The sequence below is a fragment of the Passer montanus genome, unplaced genomic scaffold (genome assembly GCF_014805655.1).
Source record: "Passer montanus isolate IOZ18808 unplaced genomic scaffold, ASM1480565v1 scaffold32, whole genome shotgun sequence".
Classification (NCBI taxonomy): domain Eukaryota; kingdom Metazoa; phylum Chordata; class Aves; order Passeriformes; family Passeridae; genus Passer; species Passer montanus.
The window spans coordinates 836,032-862,252 of record NW_024367930.1 but is presented as its reverse complement, the minus strand read 5'-3'; the positions used below and the strand labels follow the sequence as shown (position 1 = coordinate 862,252).

Genomic DNA, 26,221 nt, shown 5'->3' with positions numbered 1-26,221 from the left:
GTATGAAGCTGTAGTATGAAAGCTGAAGTTTGAGAATGCATGTAGCTTTCTGATCTTTGCAGCTTAAATGTCAAAACCTTCATCAGGCTGTTGGGAAAAAGAACCCAATGTGAAAAAGATTACACTCATACCTATATGCACTGGCAGAATAATTATTTGTTTGTTCCTCCTTTTAGAAACAGATTTCGAAGCTCTCCATTAATGTCCTACTTTTTCACCTGTTATCTGTCTTTCCTCTTTGAAGAAAAGTTTTTCACCTATCAAAAACCAGTCGGTTTGTTGCAGGAGGATTGTTGTGATTGTGGTTCAGCCTTTACACCATAATCCATGAGAAAGACAGTACCAAAACGAAGACAAATGCATCACACACTTTTTCCAAACTTGAACTACACAAACAGAATTACAGAATTGTTACTTTTGGAAGGAACCTCTGTAGATCATCCAGTCCAGCACAAGACAAGCTGACACAGGAATGCATTGAGCTGGGAGAGAGACTCTACAATCTCCCTGGGCAGTTCCCCAGGGCACTTGTTCCAGTGCTCTACTACCCTCAATATAAACAAGTTCTTCATGTTGAGGTGGAACTTATTGTGGTTTAGTTTATGGCAAATCATTCCTTGTCCTGACACTGGACACCATGGAAGAGTCTGGAACCATCCTCTTGGCAACTTCCTTTGTGTATTTCTATGCATCAGGCCCAGATTCCACAGTCTCTCCTCATAAGAGAGATGCTCCAAACCTCTAATTATCTTTGTGGCACTCTGCTGGACCCTCTCCTTGTCTTTCTTGTATTGGGGAGCCCAGAACTGGATGCAGCATAAAGTGATTCAGTTATACACCTACACACCTCAGATGTGAGCTTGCCCACAAATCCTATTCTTATCTGATCATTTGTGAGGGGGAAAAAAGCATCATTTTAGTAAAACTTAATAAAATAATAATTCTTTCTCTAGCCTGAAGGGAAGAGATGAAATAATGAAAGGAGGGGATAAACATATCCTATGTTCATGCTGGAGACAGCTGCAGATACAGTGAGTGACCAAGGTGGCATTAACCAAGCTGAAGGTGATTCAAAGCAGAAAGATACTGACCAAGAAATAAATTGTCTTTTAGAAAAGCAACTTCAAAAAAATAATTTAATCACATTGAGAGCAGGATCAATACCAGGGCCATCAACACCTCTGCTAACAGAACAGGTCTGGATGTATGTCACATCTAGAGACAGCTTCATAGACTTGTTCTTGCTTTTGTATACTGGGCCCAGATTTGCCACCAAACAATTTCTGTGCCAGTCTATCTTCAGTTAAGGAATAAAAATGGAATTAAGAGGATTAACATCAATTTTGCAACAGCTAAAAGCCTTGTAATGTACTGATACAGAACAGGAAGGTGACAGAATTGAGCCTTGATTTTGCACTTTTCTCAGATCTTGCTGCACCACTACCACAAGCCTGGTTTGCTGATGCCTTGTAAGATGGGCCCCTGAACTTGTATCTGAGCAGATGCTAAATGGATAAAGGTGAAGAGAAAGAATATAACATGGATGTAGTTTTATTATCCTCCGTTTTCTTGTACACAACTGTTTCACACAGCTCTTTGCCACTATGTAATCCTAATTAGGCTGCCAGTCCTAATATTCTCACCTTTCTGAGTCATTATTACAATTAGTTCAATATATAAAACCATAAAAAAACTTATTAGATAAGTAACTCCATTTTTCAACCTTACCAAAGCACCTATTCTCTAACTGCCCTGCCCTCCTTCCACACTGTGTCTCCCACATTCTTCTAGCCCCACCTTTTTCACACCCCTATGTTGGCGGTTACTGTTTCCCCTTTGCATATCACCCTGGTGTGTACACCTGTTCCCCGTTCTCTTTCAGCATGGTGGCATTCTCTTACTAAATCATGAGATTATAGTCACAATTGTAAATAATGCTCAAGAGAAGCTAAATAAGTTTCAGAAAATTATCCCTCCTGTCAGAGATAAATTGGTGTAGTATAGGAATTAAAGTGACTTCAAGTTGCTGATAGTAGTAATTATATCTGTTCAAGTGATAATCCAATGTTGTTTCTCCATAGGAACCTGGAGCTTTTACTTTGCAGTAAAGGGCCTGTATTTAACACTTGCAGAGGAAACAAGCACTTCACTTTGCAATGCTTCCATTTTTAACATTGTAAATAAGTAGTTGAGTCAGTGGAGAATCAAGAGACAAGTATCACCTGTTATGGGGGCTTAATGTGTCTACTTTGTGCAAAGACCAGTGTCTATATATATTCAAAAATCTAGATGTCAGTCACTATTCTACAAAAACTACTGGGTAAATTGATATATTTTTGTCTGTTGGAAATAGTAATGGCAAGATCTGTGGAAAATTTTTCGTTCAAAATGAAAATTCAGCTGTGTTAGAACCTTTAATCCTACCATTCATATGAAAGAGGAATAAAAGCCCATATGTTCCAGTCTGACATTTTATAAGCAGGACAGTTTTAGTGCTTTAGTCAAAGTTACTTTTTCTTTTAAAAATATCTTGTTTAATCTTTTAAAATCATGCAAAGACAACAACCATCCCTTTAAAATAGAGTAAGACTTTTTTAGTCATATTTGGCATTTGGCCCAGAATAAATATATACATGTGTATGTATATTCACATACATACATACATAAATATATACATAGATACATACATACATACATAAACTTCCCACAATTTCTAGGGAGCAAAGTAACAGTATAATAGTATATCAACTATAATGTTAAGAAAGAAGTCACACTAAAAGAACCTAAAGAATCTGTTAACTTGTTACATAAACAATATAGTTGTTTATGTAATTAAAGGGTCATTATTATATATATTTACAAGCAAAACAAATTATTTTAATTATGTTGCTTAACAGTACAAATACTGTTTTCCACATTTTGTATGTGTAGATTTATATATTTTAAAGAACTGAGAAATTTTGCCAGTGAGATTTGCCAGCAGAAATTTCTGAGAAGAAAGGGAACCTGCCCCATCAGTTTTCTATTTCTGTCTTTATCCCTAACCAGGTCCAGTCCCCTTTCCTTTGTTCCTTTCATCTAAGTTTGGCTACATACAGGCAAGTCCTCTTCCCTACTGTCACTCATAGTTCCAAACCTCTCTTGGATCCACTCTTCAGTCTCCTACTTCTCCATGCCTTGTCACTCTCTAGTCCTGGTTGACTACTTGTGCATTTATTGTTTCACTCCATATCTTTCATCTTCCCTGGCTCTTGTCCCGTCTTCGTTTGAATCACACATTCTCTTTTTTCCATTCCCCGTGAATGTGGTCACTGAGTACATAGAAAAGTAAAGGCTCCCTGGTGTCACCTCTGCCATTTTCCATGACAGGTATAGTGGGAAGCTAGTATTTCAAGGGGGACAGAAATAATCTGATACTCCTAAAAGAGGCAGGAAGATATGGGCTTTACTTGGTGCAATGACTAGAACAAAGATACTATGGAATTGGTGCTCATGGAATTTGGAATTGGATGGAGCTTTTCAGGAAGCACTTACACAAATACCTGTTGGATGTGACTCAGATAAGCTGATCCTGTCCATGAGCAGATGATTTTCAGAGGTTCCTTTCTGAAGTTCATTTTTCTGTGAATTTTTTGGGGATGTAGCTATTTAAAGTTCCAAAGTAAACATCTGCCAACTACATTTCTCAAAGGCTTGGAATATAATCAAGCATGGCTTGTCACAGGATAGCTGAAGAGACATGTCAAGCCCAATGCTCATATTCCTCACCACATTCAAAGTTTTGCTCTTAATTATGACATATTTTTAAATGGGCAAAAATACACTGTTTTTCCTTATCTTCCTTGGGAACCACTGAAGTATTTTAGCAAAAATCACCTTTAAAAGTATTTAGGAAGAGTTAGCCAACAAGGTGGAAATACTAAGAACAGCAGCAAAGATCCTAAAATAGGAAATACTGGGCTACTTCAATTATAGAAGGTTCTACAAGTTCTGCCAATATTTTTCCCTTAGGCTCTCACAAAATGGGGAAGCAAAGAGAGAAATATCTTCACAGAATCCCTTAAGCCTCCTATGTTCCCATTTAAAAGGGATTATGAAATAAAATGGAGTAGGAAGCTCCTCAAAATTTCAAAGGAAACTTGTGTTGACAAGAGTTTGCTAATTTGCTAAAATTGCTATTTTAATAATTTTTTCCTGACTAATATCTGACTAATTTTAAGGTATTCCTCATTAGCATAACTGTCATTCTTGGCTTTGCTTTTTTCCCTTTGCTGTTTTTATTCACCCTTTGAGTTGGAGTTGAAGAATGCAACTTGCAATAGTAAGAATAGAAAGAGGGAATCTAATTGGCATTAATTCCTATGAATTTAACTTGTTTTCTTTTTCACTTGTCAGGTATACTAACTGCATAATGCTCTGCAAAGACAAATCTTTGTCAAAAGTCGCAGCAAGCAACACTGCAGGCCACAGGGTAAAAAAAAAAAAAAAAAAAAAAAAAGAGAGAACTAGCCTCTTGTTTTAAGCATACTCATTTTAAAACTAAGTTGACTGAGAAAGCAGCTCTGACTGCTATGGTGTGAGTAGTGCTCTCTTCCCTCCCTTTCATGTTTTCATCACTGCCAGCAAAGATATAGATGGAGACCAATAAAACAGGACTTGGACCTCTCGCCTTGTCTGTTAATGGATATCTGTTTCTAACTAAATAAGGCCTTCTCCTTCCTCTTTTTCCCCAGTCTGATTTCTGCCTATCCCTTTTTCATTTCCATCTGAAAAAAACGGAAATTCTAATGCATTTGTTTGGACTCTATCCCTATGTACCTCAAGGTGGGTTTCTACCATTCATGGGAATATAAAAGAACTTTCAAGTATGTATAAATAAATTGCTCTTACAACCCACTTTACAGCTGTTTTGTACTTCCAGATGGTATAAAGATATCCCAGTATAAAGTAGTATTAGGCTACTATCTCCAGTGCTTGAACTTCCCAAAAAAGATAAAAAAACCAAACACAAGCATTATAAAAATGAAAAAATAACCACCATTTTTAGTGAAATTATTTTCAGACAGATGCCAATTTCAGTCTTGTTTTTCTAAAATTAAGGGAAAATACATAACAATTTTTTACCATTTGCCTTGCAGGACTGATTGGGAAAAATAAAAAGATCCATTTGGAAAGAGTATAATTAATATCAGTCAGGATGGAGCACACTGGGTTTAATTTTAGTGTTCTTCTCTTTTCCTTTCTGTGCCTTCTTTCTGGTTATCTTAGGAATCACTAATTATTCAAACATTGTAGACTACACTCATAAATTTGCTCATGTAAGGGCTTCTGAATTTGACAGAAGAAACTCAGAGGCTGCTGGTGATCCTGTTTGTCCAAATATAACTCTGTTTAGCTCCACAGATTTACTTCTGATGAATCCTAGTAAATATCAGACAGAAAAGAGACCCCCAAGAACCCATCCTGAACATGCTCATGTTAAACATCTGTTTGAAGTTTAGTGTGCTTTTATTTATATTCTTAGGGAAATATGAGACGACTTTGCAGCTTTTTTTTTTTTTTAATTAAAAGAGTAACTGAAATTTATGCATATACCTTAATATTTTTTGTATCAGAAATCAACGACATCATGATATCATGGAAGTAAAAAAATTCTCAACACGCTGACCAGATTAAAAGCACAGATTTTTGTTCAGTACTTAATTCAATAAAATGCTGTGGTACTTCATGATCAGAAGGAAATACACCCTCAGATGCATCTGTTTCTTCTGTGTCCTTCATGAGAGTCAAAGGGTACTTTACAATCCAATCCAATGCTGGTTATAACCTTTTAAAGAAATAAACTGTGGTTTAAGGATTTAGAAAGCACTAGATCAAATAATGTAATCTTTGAGATCTAATAACTACAGTGATGGGTCTAGCATAAGGACATGAGCAGAGTAGAACAAAGGTTTGCTGAATATCCACAGTGCCTCTTGGGTTAAAATGCATTACAGAGTCACTCTAAATCCCTAGTCAGGGGGCAAACCTAAATTTCTCTTCTTGCTAAAATCCAGCATGAACTTCAAAAATAAACTGAAAGCAATATATTTAGGGGAAGAAACTCCAATCTTCAGCTTCTTTTGCGCTGTTGCTTGACTATTCAAAATTCAGCTCTTATTTTCCAAACACCTGACAATTTCAGTTTCAGCCTCCAGGTTTTTGGCTATGCACCCTAATACACACACACACACACACACACACACACACACACACACACACACACACGTGGATTTCTCCCCAGGATTAATTGAGGGAGATGGAGAACTCTGGCTATTTTTTTTTCAGCAGTGCGTGTCTATATCCTCTTGCAACCAGAGGAGATCTGAGCTTTTAGCATTACATTGTCTAATGCACAATGTGCTGCTCATGTGAGCTTTCCCAATAAGTTGTGGGGATACTTATGGATGTGCTCAAATGGTTTCATGATCACCCTTTAAGTAAGCATAGCACTAAAACAAACAAACAGCTATGTTCAGATCTATAGTGAACCCTTCAAATGCTGTTTTAGAGCACTCCAAATTTGTCATCTGTCAGACTTTGAAATTGCAAGCGTTGCTCACCAACTCACACACAAAAAGTTTTCTGGCCTACTTTGGTGCAAGCTGGAGCAGGTGGTGAATACTGCACACAGACTTCTGGAAAAATATTGTTATCTTTCTTTATTTCCCACCATGGGCATTACAACACATAAACCATCACTTTTGCCTACTGCTTGACCAGCATCTTGTCAAATCCAGCTGCAAGATTAAGCTTCCCCAATTCTGAATTCAATATTGCAACCCTAAGGACATAAGAATCAAACTGGAACATTCTGGGTTTTGGAGTTGTTTTTTTTTTCCCTTTTAATGGACAAAATTGTTTCTCCTCCAGGACCATAGTTTTCCCTGACTATAATGATAAATCATCATAACTGACGCTAAGCAAAATGAGTTTGATATTTTCTGCTTTATCCTTCCACATTAGAAGCCACTTTTACATTTGCCACAACTTTTAACCTTTCTTTCAAAAGATTGGAATTATACATATCAGGTATTATTTATGCTTTGCATAATCCATTTGAAAAAATTGAAGCACATTTTGTACACAGAAAGGGATGGGCACAGTGAAGAGAAGGTAAGATTTAATGGCCAGCAATCTTGCAATAACTGTTGGTTTCCTATAGCAGCATAATCTTCTTTATTCCAGATTATTTTATTTCATTGAAACAGTATCCTGCTAACAAAGCCAGGGGGAGGTCCAGGAGTCCAGACACATTCAACACTTGGCAGCATCTGGTTCCAGTAGCAAAAGTTACATGACCAAATGACAGTGTCTTGGTATTTGCATCTTTAGTTTTTTTTAAAGGTGGATTCAGTAATAATCAGGCACATTTCTCCACTGTTATAATTTAAAAACCCCAAAACAATGACAGCCTTTAATGTGACATACTATGAAAAAATGAAAGCGGATGCTAGTTTGCCACTGCTGGGAGACAATATGATTTTAATTCATAAGCTTGAAGCAAGGATATGAAACATTCTAGTCATTGATATTGCTCTTTCAGTCTTAGTCTGTGCTGCAAGTCTATATTTAGCTGTTTATTTTGCCCCCAAAAAGGATGTCTTCCAGGGCTAAAGGGGATAAAGCCATCAGCTTTTCATTCCAGTAAAACTTCATTGCACTTGAAACATAAGAAAAGCTCAAGTAAAAATTGTGTTACAGCTCCATAAGTTGGATTTGTAAGTGAAAAAGCAGTTAGGCATGTAAACAGTTTAGTGAAAAGTACAACATTCTGATACAGAAGTATCACTTTCAATATGTCTAACAGCAGTTGTGTAGTACTATTAACATGACTTTCAATAATTTGCTTGCAAAAAACTCATGTTCTGTTATTTTCTGTTTCTTGAAACTTGTTTCCATAGCAGGGGGTAGGTAAAAAACACTTTTGTTCTTTACTTGTCCCTGTAATATTTCCTTTTTGGAAGTGACCTTCCATAGCTGGATTGTGTCTTCCAAACACACGAGTCCGAGTTCCCTGAAAATGCTAGCAACTTACAAAATAAAAGCTACTCCATGGAATCAATGACTGAAATAGCACTAAGTTCCATTTTCACTTTTTTTTTCTTTTTCTTAAGGTCCTATTTCCCTTTACAATGCCCTTCCCAATTTATGGATTCAGAACCCCATCCTGGAACAAGCCACCTTTAGGAACAGATCATATTTAGCAAGCACTTAAGATACCACTCACTAGATATATCACAGGGTCAAAAATTACTCTCTCAAGTGTGATTTTGTAGCACTGCTTGTCAAATTATTGGATTTCTTTTAGAGTAAGGTGGCACAGAAAAGACTGCCAAGACAAGACCTATGTGTTTTGACAAGAACAATGATCAGAGTCCTGCCTTGTAAATCCTCATTCACATGTGTAAAGGACATGGGACAGCTGTATATCTACAGCAGAGAGCAAGATGAATTCATGAGGCCCTCATCTCTGAAAATAACTTATTCAAGTCATTAAACAGCATCAATTGCTATTACTCATGTGAGTAAAAGTTTGTCAGAGATAGTTTTGCTATATACAGTATGCTGTATACAAATATAGATAGAAAAAACCAGCTTTAACAGTAACTACAAAAACTATTCTAAACAGCTTAAGAAAATTTAATTTCTATAGTTCACCATGTAAAGATTGCTTGAAATAAAGATTTTTGCATCCCTTCTTTCTCCCCACAACCTTTTTTAATTAAGCTTTCTCACACTACCTCTCTTAAGAACGGCTAGAAATTTTGAACAGTCCCTTGATCTTCAAAATTTTCTTTTGATCTAACAGTTGGCTAAAGCAGTTCTATAGAACAGCAGTACCAGTCGACAGAGAATCAGCAGCAAACATCAACTAATATTTCTTTTCTGAAGAGAAAGTACAACACATCACAGAGGTTTTGAAGCAAACGTTGAAACAAAATCCCTGAACTGATAGTCTGTTTACCTGTAGCCCTGATATCCTCAAAAAGTAAGGGTTCAACACCCTGGGGTTACTATCTTTATTCCTAATAGCCAGTTCTAATTGTAAAACAGTTTCCACAACAATTATTTAGTTAGCATTTAAGCCAGACTTTTTTATATTTATTAGCACTAACACAATAGGTTTGTTGGAAAAGATCCTGCCAATTGTTATATATATGAGGAGTCCCACTGAATTCAATATTCTGTGCACCTGAAGCTTTAGCAATTGCAGACTTCTTATTGGCTTAAGTGATTTGCCGACCAACTTTTAAGTACATGCTTAAGTCTAGTTAAGTTTAGTGAGAAATAAACATGCACATATTCAAAATTGCCTGATCTGAGGTTCTTCCATCTTTAGAATTTCAGAATGAAGAGCTACATTAACATTGCTGAACAATGTAAATCACAGGAAAAAAAATATTTTGCCATATCTTCATCTAATGTTGAAAGTGCTGTATACAATTTTTCTTTGATTGTCCTTTTATTTTCTTCCATTTGAGTTGCAGTTAAGATCAGAGAAGAAAAATAAAAGTCTTGTTACAGCTACAGGTCACTGTAAGATAAGAGGCTCAGCAGTCACTTCTATGCACTGTACACACAAAAGTGGGCCAGACTGATATTTAGTTTATCAGTCTAGAATCTAGGAAACATAACAGAGGTACTTGAATGTAAATGCATTGTCAAAAGATAATAATCTACATCACTGGAGGAGGGTCACTTGTCCAACAATTTAAAGGTCATCTGACATACTTAATTTTACTCTTACAATTAGAATATAGTGAATATACACACGGTACAAATCACAGCTTTTTTAAGATTTGACCTCTTAATTGGCTGACCTGAACCACAGATTAAACTATGCAGTAGTACAGAACAGAAAAAAGAAAATCAGAGAAAATTATTGAAGATGTTTTTAGAAAGCTGATTCCAATTAAAATCCAATTTTGGTGTGAAAAGAAGAAAAAATCTTAAGTATGAATCAAAATGATAAAAATTAATCTTTTCTGCTGTAAAAACAGAAGTCAACATTCTTTTGCTGGAATCCAGGCCTGGGACCAAAGAATTTACATATATTAAATTAACAAGATCCAAAGTCCTCTACAACAAATATTTATACTGTAAAATATAACAGCCACATTCCTGCATCTCCTTACAATAATAATTCTTAGGGACACAATATTCTAGAGAGTGTATACAACAGTGGGTTTCTGCAAAGATGGAATGCTTCATTATCAGAGTACCAGCTTGTTCATAAATATTAAAAAGAATGAAGTTTTTCAAACATATTTCTTACTGTTTACATTGTCTCTCTGCTACCGAAAAAAACAGTCAATGGGTACCTGTCCATAAGTCTCTCCCTCACAATCCTGAACTGCAGAAAACCACTGTTGGTGACTATAAACGACTAAAATGTTTGTGCTGAATATACATTGAGAAGCCAAGGGGACAAGTAGTCTGGCCTTACTTATGCAAGTAATTATTCTTACAGTGATGGCACTAATTTTTACTTGAAAGAACAGGATTTGTCCCAAATTGCAGACAAAATGGCACAATTCCTTGCTGTCTTACAGAAGTGGGTCCTAACTTTACATATGGTTATTTTCTGTTTGTATATGTTATAGGCAATTCTTGATATTAGATTAGAGGTAGAAACAGATATTCCAAGAGAAAAAGAACTTCTCTACTGCTACAAAAAAAATCATGTAGAGATCGCTCAACACAAAATAATATTATAGATCTGATATTCATTTGGTAAAAATTAAACTCCTGGATACATATTCATCTGCATCATAAAAACAACACTGACAACAGATTAAACTTCTGAAAAGTGACCAAAATTTACAAAAGGGATGGCTTCTCTGAAACATGTTATATTGTGGTTAATCATGAGGATACAAAAAAAAAATTTTAAATCGCAACAAAATAGACCAGAAATACCCACACTGGCTGCAGCAATGTATCAGATTCATAAACTGGGCTTCAGAGAACTCTCTGTGGGAAAAGATCATGTTTACTCTTGCATAAATAGCATTTACTTCATGTTGAGATCATATGGAGGATACCATTGAAATACAGAAATAAACATGCTAAACTTGTAGAAAGAGAACTCAAGTATAGCAGTTATAACTGCAAACACATGCTTATTTGAAGAAGAACGTTACCTAATTTGCTTCCTCTCAATATATAGAGACCTAATTTAAGCTGCTCCCCTCCCCTTCCCCACTTTACTATATTTGCAAGAACCAGTGAACACAGAAATGTACAGCCAGCCTGGGCCCTCAGGCCGGTGGATCAAGATGGCAGGCTGGCCCGGGCTCCCCTGGGGACAGCAGAGCCAGAAGGGTGATTGGACACAGTGACCTGTCTGCATGAGATGAGACAAAAACAGGAGGGCTGTAATGCTGATGAACTAACCTGTCACTCACAAGCTCAGGTCTGAGGGAAAAAAAAAAAAAGATGGAGAGAAAAAAGAATAAGAAAAAGGTATAGTAGATGTTTTAGAAAGCATACAAGGGAGATAAATTACAATGTCATTGGCATAATTACATGACACATTTAATTATCTGTTCATTCAGATGGGCTCAGGATATACAGTGAATATGGCATAAAAATCCAGCTAATAGTTTCTATAAGAGCAAAACACAATTGAAGAAATAATGGATATTGCGGTTTGCCATGCAAGGAAGGACGCTACAGCCTATTGCTGGCAGGGATCAGGGTTTCATGCCAAACACTCCAGTTATGAATCAAAATCACAATGAGCAATGAGCTTCTAGATCTTGACACACAAGGCAAGGAGGTTGTTCTTCAGAGTACTTGGCTGTTTTATTGCTTGCTTGGGGGAGGAAAAATCCAGAGGGAAGCAATTCTGCACCCTGGACCCAGTACACCCAGGTGCTGGGTAACAGTCAGAGTTGTAGCACCCTGCACACCATTGCCACCATCAGTGGCAATCACTGTGGACTGGTGGTTAAAAACAGTTGAAACCCAGATTGTTTTAAAAAAAAGTAAAAAATGCATTTAATGATGAACAACTACTTAGTGTTGAAAATGCCTTTGAATTGGTATGCTCTGCTATTCCATTTGTGTCATACACAGACTAATGCCTGAACTACAAAAAACTGCTAGTGTGTCTGATCTCCACTGCATCAGCTATACATGTACAGTTTGGATTTTTAATTAGGCGAGTTCACATTCCATTAGCAGTAAACAAGACTGAATTTAGAGCTACATCTGCAGGATTAGTAAAAAAAAATAATTCTCATATTAGAAAAAAAATTACAATGCTGCTATAAAAAGGCCAAATTATAAACATTTACCCAATTTTTTGTGTTTGGAGGTTTGAAAGTTAGCAAAGACTTTTAAGAACTTTTTCTATTAATGTGAGGAAATAAACATGTCTTCTAAAACTATGCAACCACTAAATATGCAAACCTTAACTATTTATCAATACAAAATAGAGACTTACAATATGGAAAGATTTTCTGCTATAGGGCTTGCCTTTTGATAGTTATTTTCTCTTAAAATACTTACAGAAAATCTATGTCTATTTTCAGCAAAATATGGTAATTATACTGAGTGCCCTGAGATTCCCACATTTTAACTAACTCCTTTATTATACAACCAGAAAATGCATAATTTTTATCAGAAAAAAAACCCAAAACTTTTTATTCTATCTTAACACATAGCCAATAACAACCAAACACTGGACAATTAATCAAAACAAAAACATATTTGAAAATTTTGTGTATTTATAAATCCATTTTGATGTGCACACTTACATATATGAAATGTAAATATGCACACATGCTGATCTGAAAATAATGTTTGCAGCACCTAAGACAGTAAGTTGCAGAAAAATAACATTTATAAAGTCTAACACAGAAAACCCACAGAAGTCAGTCACCTAAAATACCTACATTTATTTTTCTTTTAAATACATGATCTTTATATTAATTTTAGGAAATGAAATACACAAACACATGATATAAACATTTTTCCAGACATTCACTGAACTTTTTTAATTAATGAAATATGCAATGTTACACACAGAAAAAAAAATCCGTCTACCATTTCCAGCCTCAAAACCACCTTCTGAGAGTTGGCAAGCCTTAAACATAAAATAGTTAACTTACACTTTCTTACATGTGAAAACAAAATTTATATTAAAGAGATATTACAAGCTTTTAGATTTATAAATATTTCAGGATACATTTTCTATCAAGTGCAGTTGCTCAAAACCTTGCCATTGTATCTGCCTTAGAATCATTAAAAATATTTCTGTAAGACTGAACAAGTTAAACAAAAAGGTAATTAACATAATCTAAAATACATCTTTTTGCACAATGTAGTACTGGCAAGGATGCCCCACTTTTTAGGTATAAGCCAGCCTAATAGAAAGCTGTGAATGTTTGGAGGATTTTTAATAAAAAATGTATCTTCTATTTTTAAAATATTTAAAGCAATAAAAGTCTGTGGTAAACATGGCATTGCATATTTGACATTTTCCGCCCAAAAATGCATTACTATGTACGATGGTATTAATAAACCATGTGCTTTGAGGGACTTTAGTGCTGTGCCATAATTTAGATGAAAACAATGTATAGAATGCGTATTTTTCTACTATTATATCAAAATATAGCAAACAAATACTATGTCATCTCAGCAGCATGCGTTCACTATACTGGAAACATATGCAAAAAAACCACAAACTTTTGAGAGTTCAAAAAATACCCTTTACCAGAGAATGATTTACAAGTCAGTGGTTAATGAGAAAGTGTTGAGCACTTAAAATTTTGTGAGAAAAAGAAAAACAGGCACTCTCATCTGACTCTGACTGCTTTCACAGGAAAACAGCCCTCCCTGTTCATCAGAACAAAATAATTTCTTTCCCCACTTCAGGTTATTATTTGAAGCAAATGAAAAGACAATGATTTTTCTCTCTTCTGGCTAAAGCTCAAAACAGCATGGTTAAATCACACATATAAAAACTACAGACTTATCAGAAATCACAAAACAGAAAGAGAAGGACTCACTGACCCATTTGGAAGACAAAGACGACAAAACGGAAAAGCTCTAAAAATCAGCTTGTGAGGCCTTTGAGAGATATTCTTCTGGCATTTCATCACAGCAGCCCCAGTTCACTTCCCTGGATACAGGGAGGGAGAACTAAATAGAGCTGTTTATTAAAGCTGTTGTGCTGGATTGCATTAGGAAGCACGAGCAGACCACCTGGACCTTTCAGATTGTGGCAGTGTTTAATTTGCAGGCTGCCCCTCTGCAGCAGCAAAGACCACTACATTTACCAGGCTCAATCACACATTATCTGGATTAGGAGTATAAGAAGACAAAATAAAAATAAAAAATAAAAGCCACAGCATCTAGTACAGGAATACAGTCAATATAAAAATAATGAACAGCATTACAAATAGAAAGCAACTCCCCAGCAAACATAACACTTTCACTCCTCGGTTCTTCTACTTCAGCATATTTAAAAAAAAATAAAACAGCAAATTAATAAATACATTGATTTGATAAAGCTCAGACTGAAACGGGGTTTATTAGAAGAAAAGAATGGTAATTTAGTTTTTTTCTAGTGATTCCCTGGCCAGATTATTGTGTTTCTTTTGCCTTTCTCACTTTCAGTACTACACTCGCTGGTAGCTGAAGATACAGATAGAAAGATGGTACTGTAAATATGAATTATGTGAATCATATGGTTAGACCCTTGTGAAAAAAAAAAAAATAAAAGGGGAGTTGAGAAATGGCTGACTCCATACCTGACCAATTACAGCTTGCATGGTCCCTGTGTCCTGCTGAGCTGAAAGATCGCAATCCATCATATGTAGTCTTTGAAAAGGAGAATGGGGGTTTCTGGCATGCATCTGTCAATCAACTTCTGCACTCACAACCATCACCAAAAGCAAGGGAAAAAAGTCAAGCTGCTCCACCAAATAGGATGAAATAGTCATGTGACCTTCAGCACTCTCACACACATACATACTTCCATAGAACGTATGAATTTTCTGCAGATATGAAATGACATTGACAAATACCCAATACCAAGTAAATAAAGTGAGACAAACAGCTACTCACCAAAGAGAAAACACTTGCTGTAATCTTCAGCCTAAAGATTTAATATACCTAAAAGGTATTTTAAACTGAGTGTTTTCCTTAGAGCCTAAACTTTTCAGATAAGGTGATATGATTTTATATATGCACACAGTGGTCAGAAGTTTAACCCCTTGCATCCTCTTGCAGCCTCTAATTTTGTTCCCTCCCCCCACCTTTTATACTTCCACTTTATAGCTTTTTGAGTTCTTGATTTTTTTTTTCTTTAAGTTTCTTTTGTGTCAAACCGAAGTGGCCTGTGTTGCCGTCTTTGGATTTGCAGAGATTATGAGAAGTCATTAGAAAAAAATTTCTAACAAGAAAAAAAGAAGCAGGGGCTGAGAAACCTGTGTTTGTACTCGCAAGTCAAAACATCTCACTGCTTTACTCCATCAGAAGTCAAATGTTTTCTTCACTGGAAATATATATTTAAGTATTAGTTTATGTGAGCTGTGATGAGCACTCAAAATATTAAATATTCAGAGTATGTAAATCCTACTTACAGAATCCTTTCCATTTTGAAGGTTAGTAGAATTTTGGTTCATTCACTGCTCCACTGAACTGACATAAAATGTTGTTACTTAGGAAAGCAAACATTACCATTTTTTTCGAATGGAAGCATTTTGTTTCATGTATCTCCCTCTCTGAGTTAAGATTTGCAGGAATTTTCAATACTATTTTTTATTCTTGTCAAAATATATCAGCCACTTGTCTCCAAAAACTGAGTGTCCTGAACGACATGCTGCAGCATTGATTGCTGATACGTTATTGGCCAGTGATTGCTGAAGGGTGACATTAATGTAACCTCATAGCACTTTAACCCTTTGAAGATCAATACAGTCCTCTGGCAATATAGCAGAATAACAGCCCATATACTTTTTGCTGTATTACAGCTTCATATAAATATTAGTGCATTTTTCTGTCCTCCCCAAATTGCATTTCAGTTACTAGTGCAAACAACACACTTTCCAAAGGATGACAGAAGCAAAAATGCAGAAAAAAACCCCAGTCTAGTCTCTATGCTTAACCTAACACACCCTTTTCATTTCAGCAAGTTCCTGGCAATATTTTGACATTATTATTTCATTCTTAAAGGCATTGAAAATATTGATCTCAGCTTCTATGGTCAATGAAATGTGAGAATATCAACAATATTCTAATTGTAGTCACTTGCCAGTCTCCTACCACAGAATTTCAAGATTCAACATCCAGAAGTGTTTGGAATGTGATGGAGCATATGTACATGTGCACATATATGTGTATGTGTGTATATGCTTACATATATGCATATGCATGGAAGTATAGAACAAATGAAATGAATGAGGGAATGAGATAGGCAGGGAATATCCAGCTTACTTTGCATTCTTTGAGTTTTTATAATACAATTATTTTTTAAATGCTAAGAAAAAAACTTAAGAAAGGAAATTTCGATACATATTTTAAAAATTAGAAATAAGAACAATTCATATGTAGATGCATGGGGACCCAGAAGTGTTCCTAGGACAAAATATTTTAGCATAACAAATTTTTGAAATCAAGCATTTTTAGAAAGATATACAATATTAACAATGAAACATTGCCTCTGGGAGGAGGAGGAAGGAATACCTAAAATGTTGTTTCCAATATCTGCTATGCATTTAATATATAAACATAAATAAAATGAACCATTTGAACTGAAATCTTATCTGCTTCTTACTCATGAAAGAAAATACACTGAACTAATACCTTGGGCTGCCTTCTGGTCAGCTGAGAATTTGCTGCGGTCTCTTCCTCCAGGACAATTCTATGGAAAAACCAGGCAGTATTGTGAAGGCCATAATCAACATCCATATCATCACAAGCAATTCAAAGTACAACTGGTAAGTGAGCAAGTGAGTAGAGGAGATTGCCTCAGCTGTCTCCAGGAAAACAGACACACTAAAATAAAATAGTGCATGTGAATTTGAAAGGAAAGTTAAGGATGTCTATTTTACAGTTTTTCTTCAGGAGACGCCTTTCTGCAGTGGGTGTGCACAAACACCTTTCAAATTCCTTTAACTCATTTAACTAAACCTGGCAATTAGCACTGTGGGGTTTTTATTAGCAGAGACACTGACATAGATATTTGTTATAGAACACAAATAAGCACAGTGTTGTATGCACACAAGTCTGCTGCACCCTTACATTCCAATAAACCAACCACTGGCATGCACGCAGCACCAGCAGAGCTGCAAGAGCTCCCTCCTCCCAAAGTGAGATATATGCTACCTCTCTTTTTACCATAATTAACCCACACTTCCAGGAAATGCCAATCTACTATCTAAAATGTAAAACAACAGCCCTGCAACTAATACCTCTACATAATTTACAGCACCATTATTAATCTGAACAGCTGCAAGAGCCTCCTCTGCTACTGCTGGAGCTGCCCTTACCTCTGAGGAGCTGGAGACCTTTTCCCCCAGCCAAATCTACCTGATCATGTCTGTAGGGGCTGCACAACTGATCCCTGAGCACTGTTTCATCTTTGCTTCTCATTCTTCAGGCCTTCCACTGGCCATTTCCTGTAAGGTGTTGGTCCCACTTTGTCTTTTTACTTACTCTAAGGAATTATCTCCCTAACATCTCCCACTCCCCCCACTCACTCCCTCCCCTGAAAACACACTTCCTTTGCTGCTGGAAAGGTGATTTAGCTCTCCTGTCAGCAGTCAAAAAGGTGAGAGAGCAAGATAGTGCCTAATTTGCCACAGGGCAGAGTCAGATGGAGAGCAGGGTGCAAAGGGGAACTTGACTTGCCAGGTTTGCTCTAGCATGAGCATCTTGAGGAAAATTACTGAAAGACAGAATGACAAATACTGCTTACCATCCAGCTGTGCTGTATCTCCAACAGAGACCTTCTGGTCTCCTTTGAAATTTTTTATCCATGGCTCTACGTCAGGATACCTGAGAGGAAAATAGTTATGGAGTTACAGCTATGTATGGTAGCTGTGCCTTCCTACATGTATGCCCCTTCAGCACCTGTCACAAAGGACCAGGTTTGCATTACTGTATCTAAAATCATTGAGAGAGGGCTTACACAGGGAGGAGGTTGATTTATCACTTAAGCTTTGACAGTGCAAATTCAAAGTGGTAAAATTCCCGTGTTTTGAGTTGCACACTGGATTTCTGGCAGCCAGGGAAAGTGTAAAACTGAATACTTTTAACTGCAGTAGACTTTCCGGTTTTTTTCCCCTTTTTAATTGAAACAATAATTAAAAAAGGTACTTTTGAATATAATAATGTGCTTGATTTTACCTCACAGATACCCAGCTAAGAACTTGTGAAAAGAGTATTATTATATAAAATAATTTCTCTCTCTGTTTTCCAGGAAAATATATGTTTCCTTGGTGGCAAAACCTAGTATTTATAATTATACAGCAATGAAAAACCCAATTACTTCATAGCTAAAATGTGTTAAAACACGTGGTCATTTTAAAATGCTCATTATTTATGACTGTCTATTGTTCTTTCCTTCCTGAACTAGAAGCCTTGTGATCAACAGAGCCCAGAGGTTTACTAAAATACCTTTAGGCACTGGATTACATACCATAGCAGAATTCACAGCAGATTTAGCGAATTGAGCAAGACAATGCTTACAGCACTGGTACACTAGGGGGACTCTTTTTCCTCTTTTCTCGAGTGACAGATGCAGAGCACTGTCAGAGCAAGCTGTTCTACCTCACACTACAGGCCCTTTACTCACTGCTTAAACACAAAAGACCCAGTCTTGCTCTCTTCAAAAATTAACAAATCTAATTCTAAACTGTCAATGACTCTTCCTCCCTCTCTCACTCTCTCTATCCATCTGTGCCAAACAGACATTATATGGCATTTTGCATCTTGATTTTCATGGATATGTGAGTGGGGTTTTTGTATGAGTAAACTTCTGCTAAATTTTGCTATTTCCAAAATAATTGTTTTGTATTAAGAGACAGCAATGGATTACAGTTCCTGCCTCTGCAAGCGCATTTTGGCCAATTACTTGTATATTTCAGAGGGAATTCTGCTATTAAGAAAATCACTGACACTTCTAACTTCTCCTCCTCCAGATTTCTTTAAGGTATAATTTCTGGGTTTCCCCCCATTGCCCCAGAGCTCCATTTTTCAAAAAACAAGCTACATACTCACTTCAAGAATGACACTTCCTTCTCCTCCTGTATCATGTAAAGGAAATTCAGGAAAAGATGTTTCTGTGCCTAAATTGCTAGAACAAGGCATAATCTACATTATATTACTTTCTGTACAGCCAGTGGAATGGCTTTCCCTCAGTGCTTATCCTTCACTCTCTAAAGAAAACATCTGCAAAAAACCTTTTTTTTCTTGCTATTTTAGAGAAAAGGGACTTGCTGTAACACTTTGTATCTTTGGAAAGGTAGAAATAATTTCTCCCTCTTTCCTTCTAGATCTAAGAAGCTGGTTTGATTGAAAACTTATTTTTGTGTTTCAGGAAGGACAAATGTTCAACAGATCTTTTGGTTTTCTGATTCAACTGGAATTTATATAAAATTTTAAATCTAGGAAATGGGAATGGGATTCTTTCTCCATAGTAAACTACATAGTGAAGAAACAGCATCTTCCTCCTCTACTCCTATGCTAAGTGATGGGAGGTGATTACACAAATGATGATGGAATCTAGTTAATCACAGGACTCACACCTCTCGGGTGAAATGGAATTGTGGAGGAAAAACATGTTGAGAGGGAGGAAAGATTAAGCAAGAAAGGGTGATATTGAGTGGGTAAGGTTTAAGAATATACTTCCCAGGTACATTCCCAACTCCAGCATTCTAATAAAAACACATTCTTCAAGACTCATGATATCTCTGCAGTATCTGGTGCAATGAGTTTTTTAAGACCTCTACTTATTTGATATACCATGGATAATAATGAAGATTATCACCATGTGGAAATAGAATATCCAATAATGGAGATTTACACCATGTGAAGAACAGATCATATTTGATGAACTAACATCATTCAGGTGAGGCAAATAAGAAATATGAATGGGCAAAAAGAGGATCCTTACTGTGAATGGAATAATCTTTTTCCAAAACTTTTCCAAAATCTTTGGCAGGATATAGAATATGCCAAGGACATCAGACACATAAAAAATAAGGCATATTTTACTGTTCATTGAGTAATAGGAATTTATTAATGAGTAATATCAATAACTATGTAACTCTTCAGAGTTAATGCTCTTACCATGCTGTCATGGTTATTGAGCAAAGGGGTGGAGCTTCTAGCAGTGTTTAATTCCATACCACCCACATCATGGCAGAGGCATGGTTTCAGCAGGAGGAAGCCAGGGCCAGAAATTGAAGGATTGTCATCATTCACCAAGCTCAGGGGAGAGGATGTGCAGGTTTCAGGGTCAGCCTGGCAGAACTGGCCCCTTTCTGCCAGCAGCAGTCCTTTTCCTCTGAGTGGTGGGTTTTCTGGTTTGATGCTGAAAGACAGCACCACCAAGCCTGAGATGCTGTTCCAAGAAAAAGAAAAGGAAGGGAGTAGTGGTGGCACAGAGCAGAGTCCAGCTGAGTACACTCTTTTATCAATATTGTGGTTATCACGATTTTTCAGTAAATTGTGATTTCATCTTAAAATGTCTCCTAGTGTTTTCTCCACTGTTGAAATAGGATGGGGAAAAGGGGGCAGCTTGAGTAGGTTTAATTTTCCTGCTGCATTTTAAACCAGCACACATACCAACAGGGAAAACCAGATGGTTTCACAGTGTGTGTGAAGATGATTAACTTCTTGTTCACTGGTATATTTGCTTTCATTTACTTGAGCTGTAAATTGCTCATCTTGCATAGGTGCTACTTCCACTTCAACACAACACAATAAAGTGACAGTATCATAAGAGACAAGAAAATTTGTGGATGTGGATGTGACAGAAGGGGTGTGTAGTGACAGTGAAAGCACACATTTCCTACACACTACATATGCTTCAGATTCCCAGCTCCTAAGTAGATACCTCTCCCATGGAAAAAAATAAAAAAGCCCAAATAAAATTATCTACTGATATACCTGTGCTTCTCTTGCTCCAAGCACTGTAGATGTTTGAATATTTCCTGTATCAAATAAAGAGATGTACTTCCTGACATTACATTATGACATGTCTCAGTGAGAAATGTTTGATCTTCTGATTGTCAGTTCAAAAAATTTGGTTACAGACTTTATATCTTGCTGTATATTACACAGGATCAGGAGAGAAAATGTGATAGGTTTGAGCTACTGAAAGAGGCGCCATGTACTAATTGTTCCTGAGTTTGTTTCATTTATCAGTAAATTGTGCTATTTGCTTATTCATGGGGAAGTCAGTAAGTGATGACATTTATTATAAATGCAGTTAATAGGAAAATCTATATTTAAGTGTTGCCCATAATTTTTTCTTTAATATGTTTATGACTCTTTGCCAGACTTTTATGCTCAGACACCTGCTGAGGATCAGTTTGTGGCCTACAGTTTGGCCATATGTTAACCAGAAGCTTACATGGTGAGGCAGGATGAGTTCATGGAGGACAATTAACTGATGGGTTGATGAATACTTTGACACCCTTTGGCTTAGGAAATGCCTCCACTGAAAAATTTTTGAGGATGAAATTATGCAAGAAGACTTCCGGGGAGCAGCAAGTGGCTGCTGCTCATTGAAGGCAGGCAAGCCAGGAGCTGCTGCTGACCCATGCCCTCACCAATAGGGCACCATCCCATAGGCCCTGGTCCAGACAGGCAGAGCCAGCAGCTAGTAACCTGTTCCAAAAAGACCCTCTGATACCTAGAGGGAATGAGCCAGATGCAGGGGCTCGCCAGGGAAACTAGCAAGAGATACAGCTGGAAACAGGCCTGGAGGCAGGGCTGTATCATGGGTTCCAGGTCCATCCAGGGGTCAGGGCTGGAGACAAGTTATGACTTAGGTCTGAGTGGTTCATCCAGGATGGCAGGTGTCTGCAATTATATTTAAAGATTCTTCAAGTGAACAGATATGTTCTGGCAACTTTCTGCACTCATTGCACCAGTTTTGCAAACTCATAACTATGTTTATACTAGAAGACTGGTTTTCATATTTTCAGCCAATAATTAAAAAGGAAAATAAGTTTCTTTGTGTCTGAATATCATTAGTCATTTCACCACACTGACAATCACAGATGGTTTCAAGTGGGCAGATCAAAAGCAAACTTCAGTCCTTCCTGACATCGCTCCTCCAGGCATGTATGGCCTCTAAATAGATGCAGTTGCCTTCTAGTGTTGGATGCCCACTTATCCGGCCAACTCCTTATCCATGTCAGCAACAACTTTCCTTTTCACTACATGGCTGCAGAATTCATTTTAAAGTTCATCAGCAAGCTTTATTCATGCTCCAGGAGAGTAAACCCCACAGACAGGAGGGACATGAACTGCATCGCACTGACCCACCAAGGTTTGGTCTCTGGTAGTGCGTGGACTGGGCACTTTCTCCCATGGAACTTCCCGATGGAAACTCAGTTAACGCGAGCCATGAATATTTCCTCTTTTAAGAGGCAGACACCAGTTCTGAAAGGAGCTGGACTGATACCAGCAGCCCTGTGTTCAGAGCCCACCCACACACCTCGTCCAAGGCTCAGCTGTGCACTGGAGGCTGGATCCGGCTGTGACTGCGTGGAGCTGGACTCCTGCAGGTTAGTCATGGGTGGAGCTTGAGAGATGTATTAAGGAGGCTCCACCCTCCATGCTTTGCTATCATCAAGTATAGGAAACAGGGAAGTTCATGGTCAGGTCTTTCGAATTCAGATTGCAAAAAACCATTGTTCAAGAATTTAGGTTTCCTTGTCCACCTCATATTCTGGATTTTATGGCACACATGAGGCAGAAAAGTTCTATCTCACGGTGTAGTTCTACAGCCTCCATCCTCCCCACCAGCTGAAGCTCTGACAGAAGAGACACCCCCAACATCAACAAACACTCCTTGCATGAGGAACTGCAGGGTAGAAATAGGTACCACCATGTTAGGTGGAGTGACAGAAGTTTCTGCTCCAGTCTGAAAACATTGGAGGAAGCAAGTGCTCTGGGAGGCATGAGTAGATCATGGGGTGACTATAAGCCATGAATGGGATACAAGAAAAAGCACTCCTGTGTATCAGCCAAGAAAACCAACCATTGTGAAAAGCCCTGGTGAGAGCTCACCTGTACCACTATGGATATTTCACATTCCTCATGTTCTAAAAAGACAAATTTGATCTGTAATGAATGCAGACAAAGATTAAGAAGATTATTTCTGGGCATGGAGGGCCTAAAGAGGAAAAATTATGACTGGGAGGAGCAATACAAAGACAGATAGAGTTATCACCATCTTCAAGAAAGGGATCGAGAATGAAGACCAAAGGAGGAAAAGAGTTATTGAAGTGCAAGGAAAAATATGGTAAAGAACACAAAAACATTGGGGACCTTTTTCTAAAAAGACAACCTCACCATAAACGGTGCACTAGCAAGTGTCCCTTGATGCACTGGTGAGTAATGGTGGTGAAACTACACATGCTCTTTGCATCTCTGCAAAGTTTATGCAGAGGGAACAAAAACTCTCTCTTTCATCTCCAGCATCACCACAACCAAAAGACTGTCTTTGATATAAATGCCCTTATTCACACAGTCTGAAGGTACACACCAAATTTGGCACCAACAAAATTACAATACAAAATTACAATAAGAGTACCTCTCTTAATCTTTTAGTACTCCAACTACTCAGTCTTAAAGAAAAAGGAGACTTGACAGGGCTTTAGGGTAAGAACATCTTCCCACATATATACGTAGGCAAATATCTCTCAAAAAGGTTAAAGTGAGTGTTACCTAGAATCAAAAAACAAAAACTTTTCAAACAATATTAAGAGTGATAAGCTAAAAAGCAATTCTTTAAAAGTTTTCAGGTGCACAAATATGGCTACAAATACATGTGATACAGGATTTTTACATCTTTTATAAGATTAATTAATTCAGGTATCTAGCAGGTACATCCAATAGGAGATCAGTTGCTGCAGTAACCCACCCTTGGCTCTGTCCCTTGGGAGTTGGTCCTGGGGATTCTCTGCCCTGTATCTTGTTGTGTCTCTCAAATTCTGGTGAAAAACAAGATGTCTGTGCCAGAAATTGTCTTCTTAAGAATAAGACTAAACAGAATTTCAATATGTTAAAAAGGGTTAGCTATTGTTCTAAAATGCGAAAGAGGGCAAGAAAAATACTAGAAAGTATATAACTATATATAAAAAATCTACAAAGCAACAAATATATGAAAAAAGCTAAAAATCTTTAGGCATCATGAAAAATGTGCTCTAGAAGTTTTAAGCCATTACTGAAGCGTGCTTTGTATCCCATGTAAACCCAGCCAATGGATGTATTGGTACTGACCAAATGGGAGCTTCAGACAAGCCCTGCCTTAGCCTCAGATTTTTGGCAGCAGCTTAAATTTAGCTGGCCCACACCTAAAATTGCCTCAGCCCACATGTTCTAAGGATGGCAGAACAGGTCTATTATAAAATGAGTTATTTATTGAATAAACGAGAGATAGCAGACGAAAGGCTTTAAACAGAGTTACTTACTACACATTATAAAATAAAATAACTACTAGCAGATTACATCAAACAGTGCATGACATTAAGGTACTGATATTAAAGCTAGCAAAGAAATAGTATAGATTAGGACTCAATGTAACTTACCACCAAATTGACAAGAGTGTACACAGAATCCTTTCACTGAACCCTCAAGAGAGTAACCACAAAGTGGACATCCCAGCACTGGGGAGAAAGCTCCACACATTTCCAGGGAACATGCAGAAGACCGCGAAAGTTTGATGTAGCTTTTATGACTTTTAAAATGAAGTGTCTATCAGTCAAAAATTCTACCTTATCTCTCCACATCTCACTTTCACAGCAGGATGAGATGAAAGCATTACTCCCATGATGCCAAAATAACTCACAATAAGACAAGCTCTCCTGATTAAGTTATTTCACCAATTAGCAAGCTCATGTGAAGCTCATGTAGAGGGGCGAGATGCCCTGAGTTATTTCACCAGCTAACAAGCAACAGATAATCTCTTGGGGGGGGGACAGGACACGGGGTGGGGTGGGGCTGGGGGTGGTGGTGAGATGCCCTGCTACAGTGTTTAACAGAGGAGTTGCACATTTTGGTTTCAGTGAGACAAGTGGATGTGACTATAGTAGCAACAATGAGCCACTCTCACAGTTTGGAAGTCATGTTTGCCTGACTGTGCTTTGGGCAGAGATCCAAATGTAAAAATGACCAACCTTTTCATCACACCAGTCACCTCTGTTCACTTGTTTTTCAAAGTATCTGTTTCCCTGGTGGTCTTATGGCACTGTCCATCTCAGCCTATGGCTCTGGCTACACTTTGGCTTTCCCCGGCCTGCAGCTGCTGAAATCAGCCCCGTTATGCACCAGGAAAAGAGTTTGTAACCACAAAGATTACATCCCTGGCCTTCCTTACTATGGGACTTCAAAGACATTAGCTCTGGCACAGAAGGGGATGGCTGATAGGGGTGGTCTCTGGGCTGCAGGGTTGAATTCTCCCATGGCCTGAGAGAATAGTAATAGCACAAGATTGGTCCTTAGAAGCCAAGCAGAGGAGGACATGTCTTGAGTACTTGGAAGCTGTGTCTAGTATATATCCACCAGGGACAGGAGCCAACTCATGGACACAGGGACAGCCTCAGGGCCAGCACTCCAAAGACCTTCCTCTGAAGGCCTAATACGGTGTTCAGTTTTAGGTCTCTCACTACAAGAAACATATTGAGGCACTGGAGCAAGTCCAGAGAAGGTCAACAAAGCTGGTGAAGGGTTTGGAGCACAAGTCATATGAGGAGCAGATGAGGGAACTGGGATTGCTCAGAGTGGAGTAAGGAAGTTTAGGGGGACCTTATCCCTCTCTACAACTACCTTACAGACAGGTGAGGGTCAATCTCTTCTCCCAATTAAAAAGAAACAGGATAAGAGAAAATCACTTGAAGTTGCACCAGGGGAGGTTTAGATCTTTTTTGCATTGAAAGGGTTTTAAAACATTGGGACAGATTGCCCAAGAGAGTGGAGATGTCAC

General features: G+C 37.6%; 1 protein-coding gene across 1 annotated transcript in view; it reads right to left on the bottom strand.

Moving 5' to 3' along the window:
• Positions 1-14,909, bottom strand: part of POU6F2 (POU class 6 homeobox 2) — a 309,043-nt gene extending 294,134 nt beyond the window's left edge. Inside the window, exon 1 of the mRNA XM_039715136.1 lies at positions 14,805-14,909. Coding sequence (XP_039571070.1) covers positions 14,805-14,909 — 105 coding nt within the window. The remainder of the gene's footprint in view (positions 1-14,804) is intronic.
• Between the last annotated feature and the right edge of the window lie 11,312 nt (positions 14,910-26,221).